The sequence below is a fragment of the Physeter macrocephalus genome, chromosome 6 (assembly GCF_002837175.3).
Source record: "Physeter macrocephalus isolate SW-GA chromosome 6, ASM283717v5, whole genome shotgun sequence".
NCBI classification, from domain to species: Eukaryota; Metazoa; Chordata; class Mammalia; order Artiodactyla; family Physeteridae; genus Physeter; species Physeter macrocephalus.
This window is the reverse complement of record NC_041219.1, coordinates 44,521,117-44,546,396: the sequence shown is the minus strand read 5'-3', so window position 1 is coordinate 44,546,396 and position 25,280 is coordinate 44,521,117. Positions and strand designations below refer to the sequence as shown.

The 25,280-nt window shown below is 39.7% G+C and overlaps 1 protein-coding gene across 2 annotated transcripts in view; it reads left to right on the top strand.

Moving 5' to 3' along the window:
* The window catches only part of ENTHD1 (ENTH domain containing 1), a 94,012-nt gene extending 70,250 nt beyond the window's left edge, over positions 1-23,762 (top strand). The window contains exons 5-6 of one of the 2 annotated variants that reach the window (XM_007102329.3): positions 9,802-10,197; positions 23,082-23,762. In XM_007102329.3, coding sequence (XP_007102391.2) covers positions 9,802-10,197; positions 23,082-23,686 — 1,001 coding nt within the window. In that variant the 3' untranslated portion in view covers positions 23,687-23,762. Of the gene's footprint in view, positions 1-9,801; positions 10,198-21,531; positions 21,771-23,081 lie in introns of those variants that run through there. The other variant, XR_003680154.1, reaches the window with a different exon arrangement.
* The last annotated feature ends 1,518 nt before the right edge of the window (positions 23,763-25,280 follow it).

The following is a 25,280-nucleotide window of genomic DNA, read 5'->3' as shown; positions in this document are numbered from 1 at the left end:
GTATTTGTTTTTCTCTTTCTGACTTAACTTCACTCTGTAGGACAGACTCTATGTCCATCCACCTCACTACAAATAACTCAATTTTGTTTCTTTTTATGGCTGAGTAATATTCCATTGTATATATGCCTTATTATCTTCAGGTCCTATGTCCTTTGATTAACATAATTACTAAAGTAGAAGCTCCTTCAGTTACACAGTTTTAAACTACAGAAAGACATATTTTGGCATCCATCTTTTGTCATGCATGCCAGCTCTCTGCTTTGTAGCTGTAATTGGATACTATGTATCAGACTAACAGGAGAACTGATCACAGCAATAGCTCTGTTGGAATATAACACCCATTATTAGATTCACAATATAATAGAATGTAAAATAATTTGCAGTGATTATAGTACCTGAAACAAGGCAGTGGAATTATTGAAAAATGAAAAAGTGTTACCAGTATGGGAATGTTCCTATCTGTAGGCAGTCTCTCAACTCAGAATTAAATCTGATGTTCTCTTTTCAAACTGATTTCATCATCGTCTCTGAACTAGCAAAAACATTTTCAGTACCTTCGACAGCATAGCTATTTCTCTTTTGTCCTTAGGCTCAAAGCGTGGAGGTGTGTTGGTGGTGGTTTTTTTTTTTTTCCTTGCTTCAGGCATTTTGGTGATAGTCTGCGTTTAAATATGCTGTCTGGTGTCTTACATAGGGAATAAGCTTCTTCCTAAAGATAACTGGTAAGAATATCCAAACCAGCTTTAATATGACTGACATTTCAAGGTCCTATTTTGCATTAATCAAGTATATTAGCAGGTGTAAATCACTGTACAATAAAGAGACTGGGTACAGTCTCATAATTTAATACTGGGCTTCCCATCCAGGAGTCTGCTAGATATATACTTGAGAATAAAGCTTTTTGACATTCAGGTTTAAATTGAAAGAAAATGAGAAACCAGATAAAGCAAGCCAACCAAATGAATTCACTCTGTACTCCTCTCTGCCTTTTCAGTGGAATTCAGAGAAATTCTCTCCCAGAGAAAGTTGGGAAGCCCTCACGAAACAAACGCTTTAGTGTTCACAGAGTATCCATTTATGTGCTTTGTGTTCAAACATAAAAAGACAAACATTTTGCTGTTCTCCATCTAATCCCCACAGGTTCTCCTGGGCTTCAGAAAATTTTCCATAAATGCTGTTCATTCTTTATATGAATCCAAGAAAAAATCTACCCCACATCCCTTCCTGGGAGAAGACAAACAGGCACAGATACACAGGCCAACTTAACTCTGTCCCCCACTACAAGGCTCCGCATCCCTAAAGGCAGCCCCAGGGACAAGTGGCCTGAACCCGGTCACTTCACAGTTATGCACCATCACAACAACTGTGGTAAAGAAGTACTTGGTGCAGCTGGTTCTACCACACTCTTTAGTCCTTCTTTTACTCCCCTAAAAAGAGCATTGGTTTCGAATTCAGGAATCTGGAGTTCTAGTCCTACTTCTGCGCTTTAATCATCATGTGATCCTGGCAAGTCACCTAATCTCTGGAAGTCTCAGGTTCTCCTGTATATCACGAAGGGACTGAATTAGAATGTCCTCTAAGACTTCTCCTGTCCTATAGTCAAGTTTCTTTTAATGACTAGATCATCCAGATAATGATTCCTTGAACAAACATTTATCAAGTGACTGTTTAGGTACTCCGCGGGTCAGTTACAGGTTGAACAAGTTGAACAGGATGTGTGCCCTGAGCGGGCGTTCAGCCTCCAGGGGTGCCAGAGCTGTTAACAAGCTCTAACAGGTCGTCAACCACAGATTTGTTTATTGCTGATACCAGAGCTTAGTGCCTGCCACATACTAATACGTAATAAATATTTGTCAAATGAATGAATAATATTTGAAATAATAAGTGAAAATAAGAATATTCACATTGTATTATGCAAAAGCAAAGAAAAGAGGGATTCATTTTAACTTTGAGGATATCGAAACGACTTTACAAAGGAGGTAGTATTTGAACTGAGTTTAGAAGAGTGAAATAGTTTTTGATAGAGAAGGGTAAGGATGAGGGTATTCTAGACGGAGGGAAGAGTATGAGCAAAACCAGAGAGACATGAAAGTGTGTGTCCGCCTGATGGCCGTCACCCTGGAGCTGGAATCCGCTACAGAGAGGGGGAAGAGCATTTCGGGCAGGCGGAGCAGCGTGGGTGCAGACTTGGCGCCTGGAAGGAGCATGGTAAATGTGAAGAACTCGGAGAAGTTAAGCATAGCAGAATCATACGGTTTTAGGAAAAGTAGTACAAAACGAGACAAGAGAGGTAAATGGGGACTGATGTATGAAGAGCCTTGTAAACCATATTAAGTAGTTTGAAGAAGTATTGGAAAGAAAATGATCAGATTTTCAGTTTGGAAATGTCACTCTGGCTGTGCTATGCAGATTGAACTGAGCGGACAGGGCGGGGAGACCTTTTAGAGGCTGTGGGAGCAGCTATGCTCCAAAATAACCTGCGTGACTGGGAGGTTCATGGTCATATTAATAGAGGTAGAACAAACACCCAAGGATGAGGAGGCTGGAGGGTAGTGAGACTGCCCTGTGCAGAGGGATGAGTATGTATTTAGGGCTAAAACTCAGCAGAAGTCAGAGCTGAGAATTAAAACGTGTGAATTACTTGCTTACAGGTGATAGATCTCATCCTCCTTTAAGTGTGGTAATAGGTGACGTCGCCCTGGGGTATTGCAGAGGCAGAAAAGAAAGGGGCCAAGGATAGACTGTCTACATTTTAGAGGAAACAGAGCCAGGGAAGAACATTGAAAAGATTGCTTAGTGAGATGGAGGAGCGCCAGCAGAGTTCAGCTGAAGCAACCACAGAGGAATGAGTTTCAAGGAGTGTCTTGAGATTTCAATTTCCTTCTTCCTCATCGCTCCTGCCTGTCAGTCATGAGGTCCCCTGGCCCTGGCTCCTTCCTTTCTCTCCAGATTTCACTCCTCCCCTCTGCCACACACTTTGCTCTAGTACCACCGAATGGTTTGTATCTGCCCTGCTTTCCCCCGCCCCACGCTGTCTGTAGCCTTCATTGCTTTGCTGAGGTTGTCCCATCTACTTGGACACCCTTCCCATCTTTCTCATCTTGGTTGACTTCTCCTCCTTTCAGCTCGGCTCAAACACTACCTCTTTCAGAAGACTTCCTTGAACCTCTTTGACATCTTTGTACCTCTAAACCTCACACGGTGCCTGAATGTGTAGTTTCGTGGTACTTGTTTTGGTATTAAATTAGCCTTAGAATCTGAATTTCTCTGGTCTCCTGGTTGCTTTTCCTTATTTCTATTCTCTCCCAGCCCTAGACCATTTAATTTAAAGATATAGCAATAATTTACCTAAAGTACTGTATCAGCCAGAATCCAGTAAAGAGACAGAACGGTGTACCAGTTATGGTTCTGGCAGCTTTATTGAGGTATAATTATCATACAATCAATGTAAGTATTTAAAGTGTATAATTTGATAAGTTTTGACATATGTATATACCCATGAAATGACAGCCACAATCAAGATAATACTCATCATCCCCCAAAGTTTCCTTGTGCCCTTGGTAATCCTTACACCTGCCCTTCCCTGCCTTGCCCCTTCCCTGTTCCTGTGTAACCACTAATCTACTTCCTGTCATTATAGATTTTATGAATTTTCTAGAATTTATATAAACGGATTCGTACAGTAGGTGCTTTTCTGTCTGGCTTATTTCACTGTCCGGCCTAATTATTTTGAAGTTGTGTGCGTCAATTGCTCACTCATTTTTATTGTTGAGTGATATTTCATTGTATGGGTATATCATAATCTGTTTATCTGCTCACCTATTGAGGGACATTTGGGCTGTTTTCAGATTTTGTCTGTCACAAATAAATCTGCTATAAACATTCATGAAGAAGTCTTGGGAATTCCCTGGCGGTCCAGTGGTTAAGAATCCACGCTTCCAATGCAGAGGGTGCGGGTTTGATCCCTGGTCGGGGAACTAAGATCCCACGTGCCATGCGGCTCAGCCAAAACAACAACAACAACAACAACAAAAAACCAACCAAATAAACAAAAAAACATTCATGAAGAAGTCTTTGTGAGGACTTACATTTTGTTTTCTATTGGCAAATACCTAGGAGTGGAATGCTGGGTCAGCCAAACTGTTTCCCAAAGTAATTGCACCCTCTTACAGTCCCACCAGCAATGTGTGTTACTCTAACCAGTGTCCTGTGAATGATGAGGTCTCCCACTGGCGAGTGGATGCATGAACTCCCCACCCGTGTGAGCTCTGAAGATCACACCTACTGCTCCTTTCGGGAGGTGCATGCCCCGGCTTCAGGTAGTTTCCTCACCTGCCTGCACTGATCAGCAGATCTCCGGAGGTTTCTCTGGTACTCTGCCCTACACACTCCTATCATCTTGGCCTCCACAGATGCCCAGCTCCATCTCCTCAATTCGGATACTACTGCACTCCCCCTGGGTTCCCACTTCCTTCTCTGTGGCCTGGAAACTCCCTCCAGGCAATACACTGGGAAAATCCTTAAGGCTCACCTTCTTTATTTCCTTCTTTCAGGATTCACTGTCTTGTATTGCCTGAAGTTCACAGTCTGGCAACACTGTTTCATTAATTTTGTCCAGTTTCTCAGTTGTTTTAAGCAGTAGGTTAAATCCAGTCTCTGTTCCATCTTAGCCAGAAAACGGAGTCTAATCAAGACCAGTTATTTTAACAGAGTTTCTTCTTTGACCTATGGGCATTTGAAGTGTGTTTTTATTTATTTATTTTTTTGGCTGTGCCGCACGGCTTGTGGGATCTTAGTTCCTTGACCAGGGATTGAACTCGCACCCTAGGCAGTGAAAGCGTGGAGTCCTAACCACCGGACCACCAGGGAATTCCCTGAAATGTGTTTTTAAATCTCCAAATATTGGGGAGTTTTTCTGGGTATATTATTATTTATTTCTAATTCAATTCCACTGGCCAGAGAAGTTAATATAAGATTTCAAGCTTTTAAAGTCTATTGAGATTTGTTTCATGGCTCAGCATATAGTTTATCTTGGTAAACATACCATGTATACTTGCAAATTTACCAAAAACTGTGTATTCCGAAGTGGTTAGGTGTGGTGCTTTATAGATGTTGATTAAGTCAAGACAGTTGATGGTGTTGTTTATGTCTTCTGTATCCTGATATTTTGTGTGTTCTGTCACTTGCTGAGAGAGGGGTATCAAAATTGCCAACTGTGATTTGGTTGGATTTGTCTAATTCTCTCTTTAATTTTATCAGTTTTTGCTTCATTTAGTTTGAAACTGTTATACATCTACATACACATATTATGTTTATATCTTCCAGATGATTGACTCTTTTGTCATTATGAACTGTCCCTTTTATTCTCTAATAATACCCTTTGTCTTGAAGCCTATTTTATCTGATCTTAATATAGCCACTCAGCTTTTTAATGCTTATTGTTATATGGTATGTCTTTTAAAATCCTTTTACCTTAAATTTACTTGTGACTTTGTTTTTAAACTGTGTCTCTTGTATAGGGCATATAATTGGATCTTGTTTTTTATCCAGTCTGGAAAACATGACTGAAAAAAACACTGATATGGTTGGATTTAGGTCTAATATTTTATTTTCTGCTTGTCCCATCTGTGTTTTTGTTCCTCTGTTCTTTCCTTACTGCCTTCTTTTGGGCTAATTCAATATTTTTTAGAATTCCATTTTAATTTATCAATTGGATTTTTAGTTATACCTCTTTGTATTAATTTTAGTGGTTTCTCTAGGGATTAATTTATGTATGCTGAACTTTGTGCAGTTCCATTGCATCACCACTTCGCATAAAATGTAAGAATCTTGCAACAATATAGGTCTAATTTACTACCCCATCATTTATGCCGTAATTGTAGTATAAATTATATTTACATTTGTTGTAATACTTCACACGGTGTTATAATTTTTTAAACGGTCACATATATTTTAAAGAAATTAAGAGAAAAAATAATTTTCTATATTTACCTTAATATTTCCCATTTCTAGCACTCCTTATCCTTCCCAAAGATCCAACTTCCCATCTGGTATAATAATTTTTCTTCAACCTGAAGTACTTCCTTTAGCATTTCTTGTTATAAAGGCCTGCTAGCCATTAATTCTCTTAGTTTTTGTTCATCTGAATATGTTTTTATTTTGCCTTCAATTTTAAAGGACATTATTGCTGAATATAGAATTCTGCATTGACAGTTTTCGTTTCCTTTCAGCACAATATATATGTGTGTATGTGTATATATATGTATATATATTATAAATTGGTAATTAATACAGTTTATTGGCTTTTGCCCCTTTTTTGTTTTAACTTTCCTACTCCCTCACTTGTGCTCTTGGGGTCACCAGCCAAATCACCTACCTGCATCTAAGTCTTTTTTTCAGAGTCTTCTTTGGGGGAACCCAAACTGAAACATGTTCAATTTACGTTATATAAATCTGTATACGAATATACAAATACTTTCTTTTTTTCCCATGAAAAAGACCATTTGCTAAACAAATGTATTCTTTATATTCACTCATTTATTGAGAAGCTGCAGTCTCCTATACATTGTGAAATTGAACTGGTAACTTGTATTATTAGTTATTTTTATGTCTTTGGCACTTTGTGTGTATATGCATGCAAGTATGTATATATATTCTTTCCTTCTACCTATCTACTTATCTATCTCAATAAAATACACACTTGCTCTTAAGTTCATTGACAGTTAGAACTATGACTTCCTCTTAAGTATGTCTCTAAAATCTAATACAGTTCAGTGCAAACAGTAGGTGCTCAACAAGCGTTTCTTGATTGCTCATTGATTGATCATTCTTATTTTTAGGCTTCACATACACTATGCATTGTTATACACAAAGTCAACATATAAAATTGATATTAGATAATTTACAAATTAAGGAATTATTAAATTTAACAAATATTTGCACACCTCCTATAGGCAAAAGCATGGTGGAGGCTATGAAGTCAGAATGCAGGAACATAATATGGTGTGTGATAGGCTCTATACAGCAAATAATTCAGTGAAAAAATGAGTTTACGGAAATAAATACTATTTCATAGAAGGGAAGGATTAGGATTGAGTGATAGACATGACTGGAAATAGCTTCCAGAAGTAGTAATTATTTCAGAGGGGCCTTGAGGAATTGGTAGGATTTAAATAGACAGAGAACAGGGAGGGTGTTCCAGTGTTGGAGTGCAGGGTGAGAAATCAATGGTAATCAAGCTAAAGAAAGATGAAATAACACGGAGAATGAGGATAAAGGGACCTGAATGAACATGGGGTGTGTGAGTAACCAAGAGAATGGCCTGACTGAGGGTTAGTTTCCTATTGAGTAACGATAGAAAATAAGCAATGAAGGGCCTTTAAACCCAAGGCATGTAGACTTTGTCACTGAAACAAGAGGGAATTTTTGCAGGATTTTTTTTAACGTGAACTATAAATAACTAAAGTAGAGATTGAATTGAAGAGGATCAGTTTGGCATGTTGCACAGAAAGAGCAGGGATGAAACACGGCTGATGGCATAGAAACCCAGTACAACTTGCTGTCTAGAATCTTCAGGCCTCTTTAGCTTTCCGTTTAAGTGAAGATTTTTCTCTTTCAGGTAATCTGGGCATTTAAAATCATTATTTTCGATTTGTCATCGTGCTTTCTCTTTTAGATCATAGTATTTTATTCATTTTAAAAGGTTATCGGTTTTTTTAAAAGTCTAAGCAACCAGAAGATTGCATTCTGTTCTTTCTGGACTATTGAGGAAGGGGGCTGATAGAAACATAATGACTCCAGTCTGGTTTTTTTCGTTGAATTTTAAGATTTTTTGTTGTTGTTCTTTTGTAATTTTAAACTTTTGTACTAAACTTTAAAATTATGGTTATACAGATTACTTTATACCTCCCAATTCTGAGATTTAGACGGAGTGTTATTATGAATATTGTCATCAGAAAGTCATTGTCACTCTGAATTACGTATTGCTAAATTTCAAGATGATTTCATTACTTTTAGAAAGACTTTCCTCCTAAGAAAAATGAAAGTCAATGGAAAAATATTTAACTAAAATTCACTTTTTAGGAATGCTTCTGTGTCAATCTGGTGATGTACACATGCACTTTGGGATACCACTGATCTCGTATTCTACTAAGAATATATTAATTTTTTAAAGAACGTTTATCAGCTAGGTATCAATTGATCATATGCACATCAGGAATATTTTAGAAGTTATTAAGTAGTTAAACTATATTCAATTTAAAAAACAAAGGCATTACCTTGTTTTATTCTTGTGCTTCAGTTTGGCTTTTCACTCAGCAAGCACTTATCAAACACATCCTGTGGGAATGGCACTGTTGTGTGCCGTGGTATAAAGAAAACTCCTAGTAAGGTCTCCTCAGGGAGCCTGTTTTCAGGTAGGCAGCCAGACTTGTAGTTAACAAGATGAAGTGTTACAACTGCTCACAGGGCTCCAAACAGGATATGGTAAGATAAACAATAATAGGATAAGGTGAGGAAAAAAAATCAGGGCACGCTTTATAGAGAAGGTGAGAGTTGAATTGAGTTTTAAAAGATGAAAAAGTTTGGAGATGAGAGGGCTGGGAAAAAATGGAATTCCTAGTAGAGGTAATGATTTAGGTTTCTTGAACTGTCTGATTCTGTGGTAAACTAGCAGCACTTTTGCCCGGGTTAGCCTCCAACTGTGGATGAAAATGAAAAGGAAGGTTAGAGTCAAAGAAAATTTGTTTTTCTTCATAATAACTCAGAGCCTGCAAGTAACGATAATAAGCATCTCACTGCACACTGTGAGGTATGTTGTGATGTACATTGTGATATGTAAACACTTGATAGCAACTTACTTACTTCCTGTTGCCTCCTCTCTTTTGGGAGCTCAAATGAGACAGTCTTCCTCGCGCCCTCTCTCCGTTTTCTTTCTTTCCATATCCAACTTCAGATGAAACTATTTGAGAGCAAGTCCCTAGCACTGACAGTGTTGATAACAGTTTGCATCTAGAAACTTGGACCAGGCTCATAATTCATATTCAGTAATATTTCCGTATCAGACCCACCCTAAATTTCAGATCCTCTCCATTCTTTCAATTCCTTCAATTTGTAATAAATATTATTTGTCTGTTGTATTCCAGGTACTTTGTCTGTTATATTCTAGGTACTTTGGTAATATTAATGACTAAAAGGGACAAAGATTCCTGACCTAATGGAACTTACATTTTAGTAATCATCACAACTGCTCTGGAAAATTGCTTTTTTTCCTCCCACAGAGATTTATTATTAAAATTAGGTTGCTATCTAAGAGAGTGATTTTCTTTTACGGGCTTTGTATAGACACTGGGGTGGGAAGACATTTTTAATTTCTGGGGAAAAAGGCTTCTTTGTAGCTGGGGGTTCTGTAAGGCTAGACCAGTATGATGTGGCATATTTTCTCTAGTTTATCTTGTAAGAGATGAAAGTTTGAAGGCACTAAAAATATAGTGGTTTCAGAGACAGATAAGTGGGTGAAGGGAGAAATATTTAAAGAAGAGTTATTTGAAGCTTTCCTTGACTTGGCTTCAGTGAGGAGGGAGAGAGAGAGAAGACAGCCACCAAATGACTAGTGCATCAATTATAGCTTGGGTATACTTTATATAGACAGAATAGAAACATAGTAAGAAAGTAGAAACGACTAAATAGGAGAGAATTCTGTTATGGCATAAAAAAAATCCAATTATTAAAAATACAGTAAATTTGAAATAGAGTATTTTCAGTTTTATTTTTTGTTTACAGCTCTTATTTGTTACTTCACAGATGCTGTGCCTGTTCCCTCAGAAAAAAGCCCATCTCTGCAGACAAATGTGAGTTTCGACAAGAAATCAGACAGTACCATTACAAATACTGTAATAGAAAACCCTTTGCAAACGTCTCTAGAAAAGCAGCCAGCTGCAAAAAGTTTTGAAACATCGACAACTTTACCAGCATTTTCGCCATCTAGTAAAGAAGAGTTCATCAACCCTACTTTAAGGATATCAAAGTCAGATTCTACTTTCTATACCCAGGGCTCTGTGGAGACACTCTGTGTCTCTCCCTCATTCAAAACATTTGACCCAGTGAAAGAGACTGTAATCAGTAAGGACCATCAGAAACGAACAGAATCCGGCCTGGTTCAGATGGAGGATGAAAACCTCAAGACCTTAACCACATGGGGTGAGTCTACAAAAAACAAACAAAAAACCTCTTTTGAAGTACTCTTCTTTTACTTTTCTCTGCTTTCTGTCTCCTGTTTTTGTTCCCTCTTTTTACTCTCCATCCATTGGTATTAAGAGAGGTACCTGAGCTGGGAAAGTCCCCTTTTATTAAAGGGCTAATAGCAGTTCATCTTTGTGGGTTACAAGTGCTTGATTGAAGCACACGTTCTGAACAGTTTTGATGCAGAACAAATTAGAAAGAACTAGCATTAAAGAAGAGCTTCCTGTTAAACATTTAGGCTAATTATTAAAAAACTATATGAAAAAATTGTTTAGTATGTATATCGGTATGTATACACACACACACCCATATATATAATATATATATATATTATATACATGGGAACACATGCATGTGTGTGTGTGTTTTCCCTTTTTTTTTTTTTTTTTTTTTTTTTTTTTTTTTTTTTTTGCGGTACACGGGCCTCTCTTCCCGGACCGGGGCACGAACCCGTGTCCCCTGCATCGGCAGGCGGACTCTCAACCACTGCGCCACCAGGGAAGCCCGTGTTTTCCCTTTTTTAAAAGAGTTGTGTACTGATTCCAAAAACAGATGGGAGAATCTCTTCCCTTTTCTGTCTTACAAAACATTAAGAGGGTTGCAGTATTCTTTAGACTGGATGATAAAGGATAAAGCCAGTTGAGATTCCAGGTCGTTGGCCATCAGATATTAAATCCTACATTTTTATAATTACACTTTCTTCTGTAAAGTTAATTAGTAAAAGAATAACTTGTTTGCTGGTGCATTTTTGAAAGACTAAGTAGTTTACTGATTCTTATATATGATAATGCTAATTAACTCATATAAATATAAAGTTTTTAATATAAATCTTTTAAAGTGCCTCAAATTCAGGTCAGAAGTACAATATAAATACAAACAATGGAAGCCAAAATGTTGAGGTTAAAGAAATTTATCTTGGTGCTAGTAAGGCCAGTGAATAACAAAAGACTCTTCTTACTGCTCTTTCCAGAATTTTTTTGAGTTGAGTAGCCTAAAAATAAGACTAATTCTTAGTTTTGTCACCAGATCAACTTTTCTGCTGAGACTGCTGATGGGAGAACCCAATTAGTACTGGTTATGATGGCCATGTTAGTTTATGTGCATGGCTGTCCCCTGGGAAGTTGTTATTATGATGCATTTCTTTCACAAATACCACAAAAAGAAAATTGAAAATAAATTGTGGTCACTGCTTGTGTACCAAGTACATTAAATTATAAAAATTAGCAAGAAATTCCTCTAAAACCAGTTAACAAGGAAGACTTCTTCTCCTACTTAAAATGAAGTAGATAGCATTAGTCTAATCCTCCACCAAAAATACTGGTTAAAGCTGGAAAACTATTAGAAGTCATCGTAAAACAACCAAGGTAGAAAACACATGATGGGTCAGGATCCTAGGAAAAAGGGTTGTGATATTGTGATATAATAAGAAGTATATATTTGGTCTTCATCACTGATTCCTGGCACAGAGCTCCTGAAACCCTTGTAATTTCCTGAGTGATAGGAGAGAGAGGAGCATCTTTTGTTATTCATAATAAGCCCTTTCAAGCCCACCCCTGACCTGTGGGGAGAGGAGAGGGGGTGGATGCTGAGTTAATCATCAGGGGCCAATGATTTGGTCAATCATGCCTACATATTGGAACTTCTATAAAAACCCTAAACAACGGGGTTTAAAGTGCTTCCTGGTTGGGGAACACATAAAGGTTCTGGGAGGATGGCACACCTGGAGAAGTCATGGCAGCTCTGTGTCCCTATCCCATACCTTGCCCTATGCATTTCTTCCATTTGGCTGTTCCTTTATAAACCAATAATAGTAAGTAAAGCATGTTCCTGAGTTTTGTGAGCCATTCTAGCAAATTATCAAACCCAAGGAGGGGACCATGGGATCCTTCAATTTATAGTCAACAGATCAGAAATAGAGGAGGCCTGAACTTGCAATTGGCGTCTGAAATGGGGGGCAGTCTTGAGGGTTTAAGCCCTTAATCTCTGGGGTCTGCACTAACTCTGGGTAGTTAGTGTCAGAATTGAATTAAATTGTAGGACACCCAATTGGGTGTCCACAGAGCACAGGAGAAATCCTTCGTGTGGAAAACCCACACGTTTGGTGTCAGAAATGATGTGAGAAGAGTAGGAAACTAGTTCACATTTAGTTGGTCCCACATTCACCTCAGTTTTCCCCACTTGCATCGTTTGCTTATTAGCAGAGCAGGATGATAGAAGCTGAGGGAAAATTAGAGGCCTGTGCTTTCCACAATCTCACTGAGCTTTGGAGGTAGGGTTGGAGTTTGGGACTTCCCAGGTGTCAGGGACTCAAGGGGCCAATATTCCAGAGGGGAGGGAATCACAGAGAAAAAGTCCATAAGTCTTTGTGTAATTTCTTACTGTTACATTTGCCTGCTGCTAAACTGCTCATGTTCTGAATAAGATGCCGAGAAACGAAATGGGAATCAGCCAACCCGTTTAGCCAACCTAAATGGGAAGAGGCTGACGAGAATCAGAGATTCTCGTAATCTTGTGGCACTAAGAGACAGAGGTTGGAGTTCAGGATATGCCAAATTGTAGGGGCTCTGGTAAATACTCTGTGCTTTCAGCTAGGCTCTCTTAACAGGCTACACCCTAAGCATCAGAAGTACACTCTAGAAGTAAGGACAAGCCAGAAATAGAACAGCCCTCCCAAATGCTGAAACCGAACTTTAACTAGAGCAAAGTGTCTGGAAGACAATGAAATCCTTTCTTGAGAGCTGCTACAATTTTTCATGCATAATGTTTGACATTCAACAAAAAATTACCAGGCATACCAGGAAATGAACAAATGACCAGGAATATAGGAGAAAACAGACAACAGAAAGAGACTCACAAATAATCGAGATACTGAAGTTATAAGATAGGTACTTTAAAATAATTATGATTAATGTAATCAAGAAAACAGAAGAAGAGATGGGGAATTTTATCAGAATAGAATACTACTATCTATAAAAAAAGAATCAAGTGAATTCATGAATTCCAAAGCTGAAAAATATAGTAACTGAAATTAATACCTTGAGGGTACTGTTCAGTTCACATGGCCTGAGATGTCAAAAGAGAGAAGCTGAAAATTTATGAGGGAAACCCTGAAAGGGAGGGAGACTCAGATGGAGTCTCAGATTCCATTTATAAACTCTGCCCTAATCCTTGACTGACTGCTAAACTGCATGTGTAAGGGAAGACCCCAGTGACTCGTGGAAAAAAAAAACAACACTGGAAGTTAGAAATATGCGGGTAAATACAAAATACTATATATTTTATTTTTAATTCTAATTTGAAAAGTAACATACAACTGTTTAAAGCAAAAAATTTTAATACTGTATTTTGGGTTTTAAAACTTGTGTAAATGTAATTACATCACAACATAGCACAAAGGATGGCTGAATTGCATAGTTGTTAATGGCACAGGTTCTGGAGTCAGACTGCCTGGGTTCATGATCTCAGCTCAACCACTAATTGTGTGACCTTAGGCAAGGCCCTTGACCTCTCTGCATGTCAGTATCTCCATCTATAGGACAGAAGTCATGATGGCACTGCCACATGGAACACAGAGGCCGTTATAGGAAAGGATTCGAGGTGAGAGAAAGGAGACAAGAGCCGGTGGGTGAGGGAGGGGGAAAGATCCCAAGACGGAGCATGATGTGGGGAAGACAGACTAGAATCCAGACCAGAAGGAGAGTCACCTCATGCTGCGGGCCCGTAAGGAAAGAGGAGAAAGGCTGTACCAGATGTGAGGGGAGGGTTTTGTTGTTTTTAATAATTTAAATGTGTTGAGCCTTCATGGGCCACACTCTATGTGTCATGGCCTCAGTATCTTATTGTCTGAGGTCACCTACCGAGCCTGAGGGTTTGGAGTGGTAAAAGGGCTGTGAAGAGACTGGAGATTTAGAACAGCCAATCTAGAGCATGGAAGGAGGGGGCTGATAAGACACTGAGAAGACAGAGGAGTAGTAATTTGTAGTCCAGATTTGCAGCCGCCTGTGCTTTTCTCCTGTAGTGCTGAGCATCCCAGGGATAGGAATGCGGAGCACAGGGTCCGGACACGCAGGCTCAGCGGCCATGGCTCACGGGCCCAGCCGCTCCGCGGCATGTGGGATCTTCCCGGACCGGGGCACGAACCCGTGTCCCCTGCATCGGCAGGCGGACTCTCAACCACTGCGCCACCAGGGAAGCCCCACAGCCTATTTTTGTAAATAAAGTTTTATTGGAGAACAGCCACACTACTCAGCTCGCATATTGTCTTTGGCTGCTTTTGTGCTACATCAGCAGAGCTGAGTAGTTCAAACAGAGACTGTATGTACCACAAAGCCTAAAAGATTTACTCTCTGAAAGGGCTGTGAAGAGACTGGAGATTTAGAACGGCCAATCTAGAGCATGGAAGGAGGGGGCTGATAAGACACTGAGAAGACAGAGGAGTAGTAATTTGTAGTCCAGATTTGCAGCCGCCTGTGCTTTTCTCCTGTAGTGCTGAGCATCCCAGGGATAGGAATGAAAAGGGTAGATATTTAAATTGAAATAGGATTAGGACAGGGGATTGGGGAACTGCAGCCTCTTGGTCCACAGCCTATTTTTGTAAATAAAGTTTTATTGGAAAACAGCCACACTACTCAGCTCGCATATTGTCTTTGGCTGCTTTTGTGCTACATCAGCAGAGCTGAGTAGTTCAAACAGAGACTGTATGTACCACAAAGCCTAAAAGATTTACTCTCTGGTCCTTTATATAAAAGGTTTGCTGACTCCTGAATTAGGAATTAGTAGCAGGTAAGGCAGAAGACATGTTGGCCAGGGGGGTAGCTAGAAAATGGCTGAAGTGATGGATCCTGGGATTCTAGACTGGACAAGAAAGGAGCCCGAACCAGGAGGCACTGATAGAGAGAAAATAGAAGGCTCGTCGCATCTATTGTGTCAATGAGGCCAAAGTGTAGATGTATTAAAAGGAATGTAAAAGGAATCTAAAAGGCTGGAAGTAATTGAGAAGAAAAGTGATCTTGGAAAACAAGATTTCAGAGTAGGGCAGTTGTGAGTGATGACATATTCTAGGGAATACTCAGGAATGGCTGAAGGTCATTGTGGTTGAGGAATTCGAGAAATGATGAGGCTAGGATGCATGGCTAGTCTCAGATGATGGAGGATAAAGAAGATAGTACCTATTTCCTGGTTTTCTTTTAAGAAATATTTGTTTACATGAAGGCTCCAGTTCTGAAGTTATAAACTCTTTGGAGATAATGAGCTGGGCAAATTAAAAAATACTTGCACACTCATATTTTAGCAGTTCGCAAATATCAGGGAGGCTGTCTGAGGCAGCCACCTAATACACTTTGGTATCTCTACTGAATGAGAGGGATGGATTTGCTGCAGCGACCTCCTTTGACCCTTTGATGATAAATAACTCTGTTCCTAGAGCAGCCCATTCCTGCTGCTCCCCTGTCTATTTGGAACTCAAACTATTGTTTTAGGTCGTTAGTTTATCATACGCGCTAAAAAGGAAGGAGCTAGTAAGTACTTAGAGGCCAGATCTGGTGGCAGGCAGCTGTCGTTATAGTCTCATAAGCCACAGTTAGGGTAAGTGTGTTAGACGCACTGGATTTTACTTTCTAATTTGAGGAAGGAAAAAAAGAAATCTATACATTCTCATGTTGGGATAGTTGTGAGCATTCTCCCTGGCTTCGTCCTTTCTTTCTGTCTCATCGGTTCCATTTTCTTACTCTGAATTTCAGCAGTAGTTCTTTGTAGCTGTTTTTCAGTTCACCTTCACTGGGGAAAGAAACCAAACATGACACACACACAAAAGACTCATTAACCATACCTCTTTCTTTTGGGCTATAAAAGCCTTCAGAGCTAGAACAATTAACAATTTCCCTAAGAAATGGGGAAAATGATAGAAAACAGTTCTGCAGACCATCTCAGCTAACTCTGAGCTACTGGTCAGGCTGATTCAGGAGCACCGCGCAGAGCAGGGCATTGAAGGGAGAGGGGAGTCATCACCTGCCGGGGAAGTCACAGCACAGGTGCTCCCTGTCCCCCAGACACGGCCCCGACAACTCTTCCAGCTGTGCAGCCCCCGCCTGCTTTTTTTTTTTTTTTTTTTTTTTTGTGGTACGCGGGCCTCTCACTGTCGTGGCCTCTCCCGTTGCGGAGCACAGGCTCCGGACGCGCAGGCTCAGCGGCCGTGGCTCACGGGCCCAGCCGCTGCGCGGCATGTGGGATCTTCCCGGACCGGGGCACGAACCCGTGTCCCCTGCATCGGCAGGCGGACTCTCAACCACTGCGCCACCAGGGAAGCCCCCCGCCCGCTTTTGTACAGACAAAAAGACACATGATTTGATGTTTTTAATTTAGTGAACCAAACTTATACTTCATAGGTAAGTGAGTAAACTCACCTTTAATCCAGTAATCCAATTTTCCTAATACAAATGTAGCATAAGTGATTTATAATCATTTATAATGAGGCAGACTTATTAGCATTTCTCTGGGTTACTCCTAAATCTGATTCCTTTGTGTAGCTTATTTATAATAATGGCATTAAAAATAAAATTTCAAATATTACATTAAAAAAATTGAGATCTAATTCATGTACCATAAAATGCACCGTTTTAAAATGGACAATTTAGTGGTTTTCAGTATATTCTTAGAGTTGTACAGCCATCACTACTGATTCCAGAACGTTTCCATGACCCTCAAAAGTCCTGTACAGGGACTTCCCTGGTGGCGCAGTGGTTAAGAATCACCTGCCAAGCCAGGGCAGGTGATGAGAAACCCGCACACCGCAACAAAGAGTAACCCCCGCTTGCTGCAACTAGAGAAAGCCTGCGAGCAGCTACGAAGACCCAACACAGCCAAAAAATCAATCAATCAATCAATTAATTAATTAATTAAAAAAAAAAAGTCCTGTACACATGAGCGGTCCCTCCCAGTCCCCCTCACCCCAGCCCCTGGCAACCACTATCTACTTTCTGTCTCTCTGGATTTGTCTATTCTGGAAATTTCATATGATGGAGTCATGCAATATGTGGCCTTCTGTGACTGATTTCTTTCACTGAGCAGCATGTTTTCAAGGTTTACCCATGTTGTAACATAAATCAGTACTTCATTCCTTTTTATGGCTGAATAATATTCCAATGTATAGATAAACACATTTTATTTATCCCTTCATCAGTTGATGGACATTTGAGTTGTTTCCACTTTTTGGCTGTTATGAATAATTCTGTTACGAAGATTTTTGTAAATGTCTCTTTTTTTTAACCATAGAACAAAATCAGAATAGTTTAGTTCATGTGTGTAGGTAACTTGACAGCCGTTATATATCAATGAGGAAGACTGAAAAAGATGAATTGGGGAATGAAAAAGAAAAAAATCCCTCTGTTGTACAGTGAACTGTTTAGTTGAACAAAGACCTGCTGCTAGCAGAAAAATTTCCATTTACTGCTAAAGAGAGTTTTTAAATATTTCCAGAAGTGTACTTGTCATCTTATTTTTGCAGCCCAGTACTTCCAAATGCTTTTTAAGTTTAAAATTGTAATATGATAATTAACAGACCCAGTGTTATTCGTGAGTATAAAAAGTTAGAGATAACACATCAGCATTTGGAATAATTTTGTCAGTGCTGTATTCAAGTGAGTGCAACATTCGTTAGCATGCATGTATCACACAGTGAGATTTTTACAACCAGCCATTTACTGCAGCTTATTTGCAATATTCTCTGCATTTCAGCTCTGGGGGGTGGACTGTATGAAGAGGATGCTTGTTAACAAATAACCTCCTTAGTGAGCCAGAGAAGGGTCCCTAAACAGGCAGGGAGACGCACCCTGAAGTGCAGTGTGCAGTGTCTGGTACAGCTGCAGCGTGTTTGGAAACAAAAGTAAATTGGCCTGCAGCAATTAGAGATGAAGTGGCTATTTATGAGCAAAAGCATCCTGTAGCCTATGAATCAAAGCTGCAGAACTGTAAACAGTGAGAAGCTATTTGCTCAGCAGTTGTAGCTACAAGGCAGAAGAAGGGTGGGCATACAGTAAAAAGCAGTGATTCTCAAACCTGAGCATGCAACAGAAACGCAGGTTTGTTAAAACTCCATTTCCTGAGCCCAACCCATCCCCCCAAGTGTCTGATTCAGTTGGTCCGGGGTGGGGCCCAAGAAGTTCATCTCTAACAAATAACCAGGTGATGCTGCTGCTGCTCCTGGTTCAGGAACCACACTCTGAGAAACACGACACAGAAAGTGGAATACCAGATATTCATCACGTCATACATGTGTGACTATCATAACTATGTTATCTTTACATATATAACATTATATTAATATTTGACTCAAATATTATTTTCCTCCTGGCCTTCTTAAATGTTCCTTATGAAATCATTCTTCCTGACCAGAGTGAATCATTTCTAGAATAGTTTCTTAGTACTCTTAACATATGTGTTTTGGGTCCTAGAATCTTAGAATCTCACCAAGGATATATAGTTCGGTCACATGATTCGTTGATCTTGCCTGAAACATTCCTGCCAAACGGTCATTCACTCCGTGCATGAGCTCCACGTGTATCAAGAAACTCACCGCTTCCCAAAGCAGCTCATTTCATGTGTGGAAAACCATGACTATTAAAAAGTTTTCTTTTTTAAATTGGGCTGAAATCTCTTTTCCTATTACTTTCACCTGTTAACCCCAGTTCCAACTTGTGCACAATATGAGAAAGGGGAGATAAATATTACTAAGATTTTGTGACTCTTTTCCAATAACCAAATATAGCCTCTTACCCTTTGTCCTCCTATCCCTTTTTTTTTGGCGGTACGCGGGCCTCTCACTGCTGTGGCCTCTCCCGTTGCGGAGCACAGGCTCCGGACGCGCAGGCCCAGCGGCCATGGCTCACGGGCCCAGCCGCTCCGCGGCACGTGGGATCTTCCCGGACCGGGGCACGAACCCGTGTCCCCTGCATCGGCAGGCGGACTCTCAACCACTGCGCCACCAGGGAAGCCCCTCCTATCCCTTTTTGAATACAGATTTGCATATCCATCAACCATTCCTTATATCTTTATTTAAGGAATGGTTGTCATATTCCCTCACCATCCTGGTTGCCCGCCTTCTCAATTTTATATCCAGAATTTAACATAATTCTCTAATACTGTAAAATTAATTATAATATAGTAGAATGGTGTGGACTTAGAGCTTAGTGGGTTAGATTATATGGTTTAACATCAGAGACTAGAATTTGAGTCTCATCTCTGCCCCTTTTTAGTCCTGTGATCTTGGGAAAGTTTCTTTGCCTGTTTGAGATTCCTTTGCCTCATGTTTTAAATGGGGTTAATAGGGACTTCGCTGGTGGTGCAGTGGTTAAACATCTGCCTGCCAATGCAGGGGACACAGGTTCGAGCCCTGGTCCGGGAAGATCCCACGTGCCACGGAGCAGCCGAGCCCGTGTGCCACAACTGCTGAGCCTGCGCTCTGGAGTCAGAGAGCCACTACTGCTGAGCCCACGTGCCACAACTCCTGAAGCCTGCACGCCTGGAGCCCATGCTCTGCAACAAGAGAAGCCACCGCAATGAGAAGCCCGCGCACCACAGCAAGGAGTGGCCCCTGCTCGCCGCAACTAGAGAAAGCCCGCACTCAGCAACAAGGATCCAACGCAGCCAAAAATAAATTAAAAATAAATAAATAAATAAATAAATTTAAATATAAAATAAAATAAAATAAATGGGGTTATAAAGCCTACTCCACATGTTGTTATTGGAGTGTGGTGCTAAATAAAGAGAATTAGAAAATAGCTATTTGAAAAGCATTTAAATCCTTAGACTTTTCCTCCTTGCTAAACAGATGAACAATTGCCCTGAATATTCACCCACTCTCACAACCTCTGGCAGAAGTCTGGAGATTTGTTTTCTGGAGAAGGTAGGTGGAGGGTCTCTGAAATGAGAGATGCTAGGTGGAGTTGAGTGTGCAGGTCCTATAACAAACACTACAGGGTTAAGTGACCATATGCAAACCAAATGCTGAATGCTGAGAACCCTGTCCCCTTTCCCTGCTAGACTCCCAGCACACTGGGAGCCAGATCTTTACCTTCTAGGCAGGAGAGAGAAACTGTTCTCACAGGAACCTATAACCCTCAGAGGAAAGAACCAAAGATACTGACATTAGTGGTTCCCCAACAGGTGACCCACTCCAATGACTCTACACTGAAGCTCAGTGTTGTCAAGTCTCACAGTTACACTCAGAGCTTCCAATCAACTTTGTAATTTTTCATTCTTAATCATGAGCAGACAGCAAGGTGTTCCAGACATCTGAAAGAAACTTCTAACGTGGAACACTGAAACAAGGGATAAGAGAATATGTTTCACCCATGAAACAAAAACAGGGTGTTACAAAGAGAATTTCTGAGAACCCCCCAAAAATAGCTCTTGGAAGTTAAAAATATAATAGAAATTAACAACTCAGTGGTAGGATTGAAAGCTAAAGCTGACAAAACTCTCTGAGGAAGTAGAGCACAAAGACAAAGGTAGGGAAGATGGGAGAGAAAATTAAGATTAGAGGACTAGTCCAGGAGATCTACCACCTGCACTAGTTAGAGGTTCAGAAAAAGAATACAGAGAAAACAGAGAGGAGAAAATAAATTGTTAAAGCAGTAAAGAAAACTTTCTAAAGCTGAAGGAAGTGAGTTCCTGATTAAAAGTCAGTTGACTTTCAGTTGACCTCAGTGAATAAAAAAAGTCACCCTTGGGGCACACAGAGAAGCCTCCCAACACAGCGGACAAAGAGGAAATTCTATGAAGCTTCAGAGATAAAACCGTTACATACAGTTATATACAATGAATGGAATGGCTCCCACTCCAGAGCAGCAATACTGGAAGCAAGAAGACAGTGGAATTTTGCCTTCACAATTCTGAAGGGATTTCTGACCCAGAATTTTTTACCTAACCAAATGTCATTAAGCCTAAAAGTAGAACATGGACATTTTCAGACATGCGAGTTCTCAAAATTTTACTTCTTGTGCATCCTTTTTCAGTGAACTACTGGAGAACGTGCTACTCCAGCACGAGAGTAGACCAAGAAAGAGAAAGACTTGGGATATAGAAAACAGGAGGATGGCGAAGGGACATGTCAGATGACAGCTGTGAGTGGAGCTCAGAGTGTCCCTGTGTGACTCAGAACACAAATATGCTGAGGCTTTCGTCATTGGAATGCCCATTACCACATACCCTCTTTTTAATCCAAGGATAGAATGTCTGGATAGGCCTGACCTAGATTCTTAAGTGTGCTTGTCCTGTCTTGACCGTGTGTTAATGAAGTTCCTACTTTCCTTTTTGTGCGCTGCTGCTGCATCAGATGAGAATATTCATTTCACCCCCCGAAAGTTTTGTGATTGGAATTCTTTCCTGAGAACTGGAGATAGGCCTCAGAGAGCTTTGAAGCAGAAAATAGAAGCTGCCTGCCCTGGACACATTTTTTACAGGAGGTCCAATTTAGTTTAGAAGGACATGAATATGTAAAATAAATAAAATTAATATAGAAAGATAAGTGCTAAATGGTAAGCATTAATTCCCCTCTTCTATGACTTTAGTGAATAAGTTTGTTTTGTTTTTTAAGTAACAAGCCCAGAGTTAGTTACAAAGACTTTAGCACTGGAATTCGCCAACTTTTACCACCTAAGACATAAGTGAATGTAAATAGACATTCCAAGGAGACAAGAAAAAGTTCTGTGCCCAAGAAAGTTTGGAAAACACTTGAATAAATTACAGGTGGCCCTTGAACAACATGGGTTTGAACTGCAGGGTCTACTTATACATGATTTTTTTCAATAAACACGTAGTACAGTGTTTATTGTTTATTGTTTATTTACTACAGGATCTGAGGTTGATTGAATCTGCTGATTCAGAACCTCGGATATGAAGGGCCAACTGTAAAGTTATACAGGGATTTTCAAATGTGCAGAGGGCCAGCGCCCCTAACCCCCATGTTATTCAAGGGTCAGCTGTACTGTCGATTTCTCAGAACCTTAAATATGCTAACGGACATTGTTAATCTCCTAATGGGAGACCCAGTATGCAATTGGCTAGTCTTGACTTTGAAGCCCTGTTCTCACAAAACATCTTTTTACATCTTAAGGAACACAGTGTTCCCCAGAACAGTTTGGGAAATAATGATTTAGAATGAAGTGTGAAAGAAGAGATTTAATATGATTTTGCCTGAAGGGAAGTTTAAAACGTTATCAAATTTTTAATTTTATGGAAAATAGGCTTAGAATGCTTTTTATTTTACTTACAGTTTCTTGGTGGAAAAAAAAAATTATATACATGTGCTGAAGTGTCCTGGATCTCATATGGGTTGGACTCAGTCTTGACTATATTTGACCATTAAGAGAAAAAAACTAGTTTTATAACTGTGGGGTACTTGTAGTTGGTTGTTCATTTTGCCGTAATATTTTCTGTCAAAAAAAAAAAAAAGAAGGAATCTAAGTTACAGGTTTCTCACACTTTCTACTTTAAATGTCAACTTAAAATGCTGGCAGTGAGTGGAATACCGTGTAATACTTTACTTTTCTGCTCTCTCTGATAAGTGTAGTGTAAAAATATATTCGGCAAGGTTTGAGAGTCAAGATGAATATTGATATTTCTATTTTAGTTTCATTTCCATGGTATTACTGATATATAACACATCTTTAGATTTTCTCTATTTCCTGCTTTGGGTTTATTTGGGCTTATTATGACTATTTAACATATAAAATTCTAAGTAATTTATTTAAGTTGAGACCAGATAGGATTTTACACTGTAAAATTATTTTAGCTATTACTGTCATTTGTATGTTGGCTAATCTTTGTCTGTCATTTATACATTTTAGTTCCAACTGCCGCTGAGGGAGCATCCTCCTTTTCTCCTTTATCCGTGTCATCTCCTGATTCAGCCTCTCCAGAGAAGTCTGTTCATCTCTCACCCCCAATTTTGGCCGGACCTTCCTTCTGGACTTTGTCCCATCAACAATCTTCTTCTGCCTCTGTTAAAGATAAAGATGAGACAGCCAGGGTTCATCACCCTTTTGCTCCTAGGGGCCCACTGTCCTCTGATGAAGAGGAAAATGACCACCTCAACCTACTGGAAATTCTTCCAGACAACTCTGATTCTGCCAAAAAGAAGACAAGTCCTATTTCTAGCAGTAATTGGGTAGCATTTTCCACCCAAAATGTAGACCATTTCACCTCTATGTCCTGTTCTAGTTTTCAGGCAACCAAAGACCTGCCTAGGGAGCCTGAAACAAACGATTCCACTTACGTTCTTCTAGGGGAGGTGAAAAATGCAATAGTTAAATTACATGAAGATCTGAGCATGGTGATACAAGAACTTAATGTCATCAGTAGCCATCTGGTAAGCATGAGTGGGAATAGTCCACAAATAAACAAGTCTCTGCAGTTTCCCCAGTATTCTGAGGGGGGCTCACATCGAGTCTAACAATCTCAATAGCCATTTTTTTATAGAACTAATGTGGTGTCACTTCCCAAGGACTAAGAAATTAACCTTTTATAGATTCTCATTACTATGGCAAAAATAGGGTTGTTGGTTTGATTTTTCCTTGTCAGGTTTATTAAACAAGTATATTTCAAACCAATAAATTCATTTGGGTGGTTTATTTTTTACAGAGACAAAGAATCACCTTTGATAATATTTTCAGGTTTAGATATTAGTTCATTTGAAACTGAAGAGAATTTCATTCTTCCACGTTCTGTACTTTACCTCAGAATACATTGAGCACTAGTGAAAGTTGTGGTCGGACTTCAAACTGCAAATGACTATTCTAGAGCTTTTGGATAAATTGGTAGTAAGAAACCCTTCATTTTCCATCTGTATGGGGATTCATTGTTAACAAACCTTTGCCTTGATTTAGGAGAACTGAGTCTGGAGTATACATTTCACATGTTCTCATGTCAAGTTTCAGGTTCTGCCAACCAAGGGCCAGAAAAATCTTTCCCTTCTTGCGAATGCCACCATTGGTTGAGAGTTAAGTTGAGACAAGTAGGACATGGAACAGGTGGTTTGTTGTTGTTGTTGTTAATGTATGTATTGCAAAGTGGATTTAAATGTGTACTCTTTTTCTTCTTTTTTGGAAAATAAATTTGGTATTTTTCATCTTACATGTACCTTTTTAATTCTTTAAGACTGCCTTTCAAGTAGAAATGTCTCAATTATTTATAGGGAAAATGCTCTGGTTTTGGGATTACAGACCATCGTTTCTCAATCCTGCTGCAGATAAGAGTCACCAGAGGACTCCCCTGGCAGTCCAGTGGTTAAGACTGCATGCTTCCACTGCAGGGGAAGAGGGGAAGTGGCCAGGGAACTAAGATTCCTCATGCCAAGCAGTGCAGCCAAAAAAAAAAAACAGGTGGTAGAGTCACCAGAGAAGCTTTTGTTTTATTTCATGTTTATTTGAAAGAATAGTGTAAAGGGCTCCATGTACCTGTCACTCAGTTTCAACAATTACTAACCAAAGGGTAAAATAATATCAGATAACTTTGAAGAAGTATGAGACATTTAAAAAGTATTCTAATGCCCTGGGTGCCACTCCCAAATCAAAACTGATTTTCATCCTGCAAACTCGGTTAAGAACTAGAGGGGACTGTTAGTGCAGGGACATGGGATGAGACAGGTAAGCCAATCAGAAGGCTGTTGAAGTTAGCCAGGTAAGAGCTGATGTGGCTCAAACCAGGGTGCTCATAGTAAAGGAAAGTGAGAAGTGATTCGTTTAGGGATTTGCTGATGGGTTGGATGAAATATATGAGAGAAGGAGAGGAGTCAAAGATGAACACAAGGTATTGGACTAAGCAACTAAAATTCAGGATGAAGTTGCCATCAACTGAGATGAGGAAAGTTGAAGACAGAAAAAAAATTGAGGCATCCATTTTGTTAAATATCAGATGTCTATTAGATAACCAATAAAAGATATCAAGTAAACAGTTGGATATGAGAGTGAGTTTGAGAGACAGGTCTAGATTGGAATGGAGGCTGAGAGTTAGTAGTTGATTTTTATTTAGAGCCATGAGACTGGATG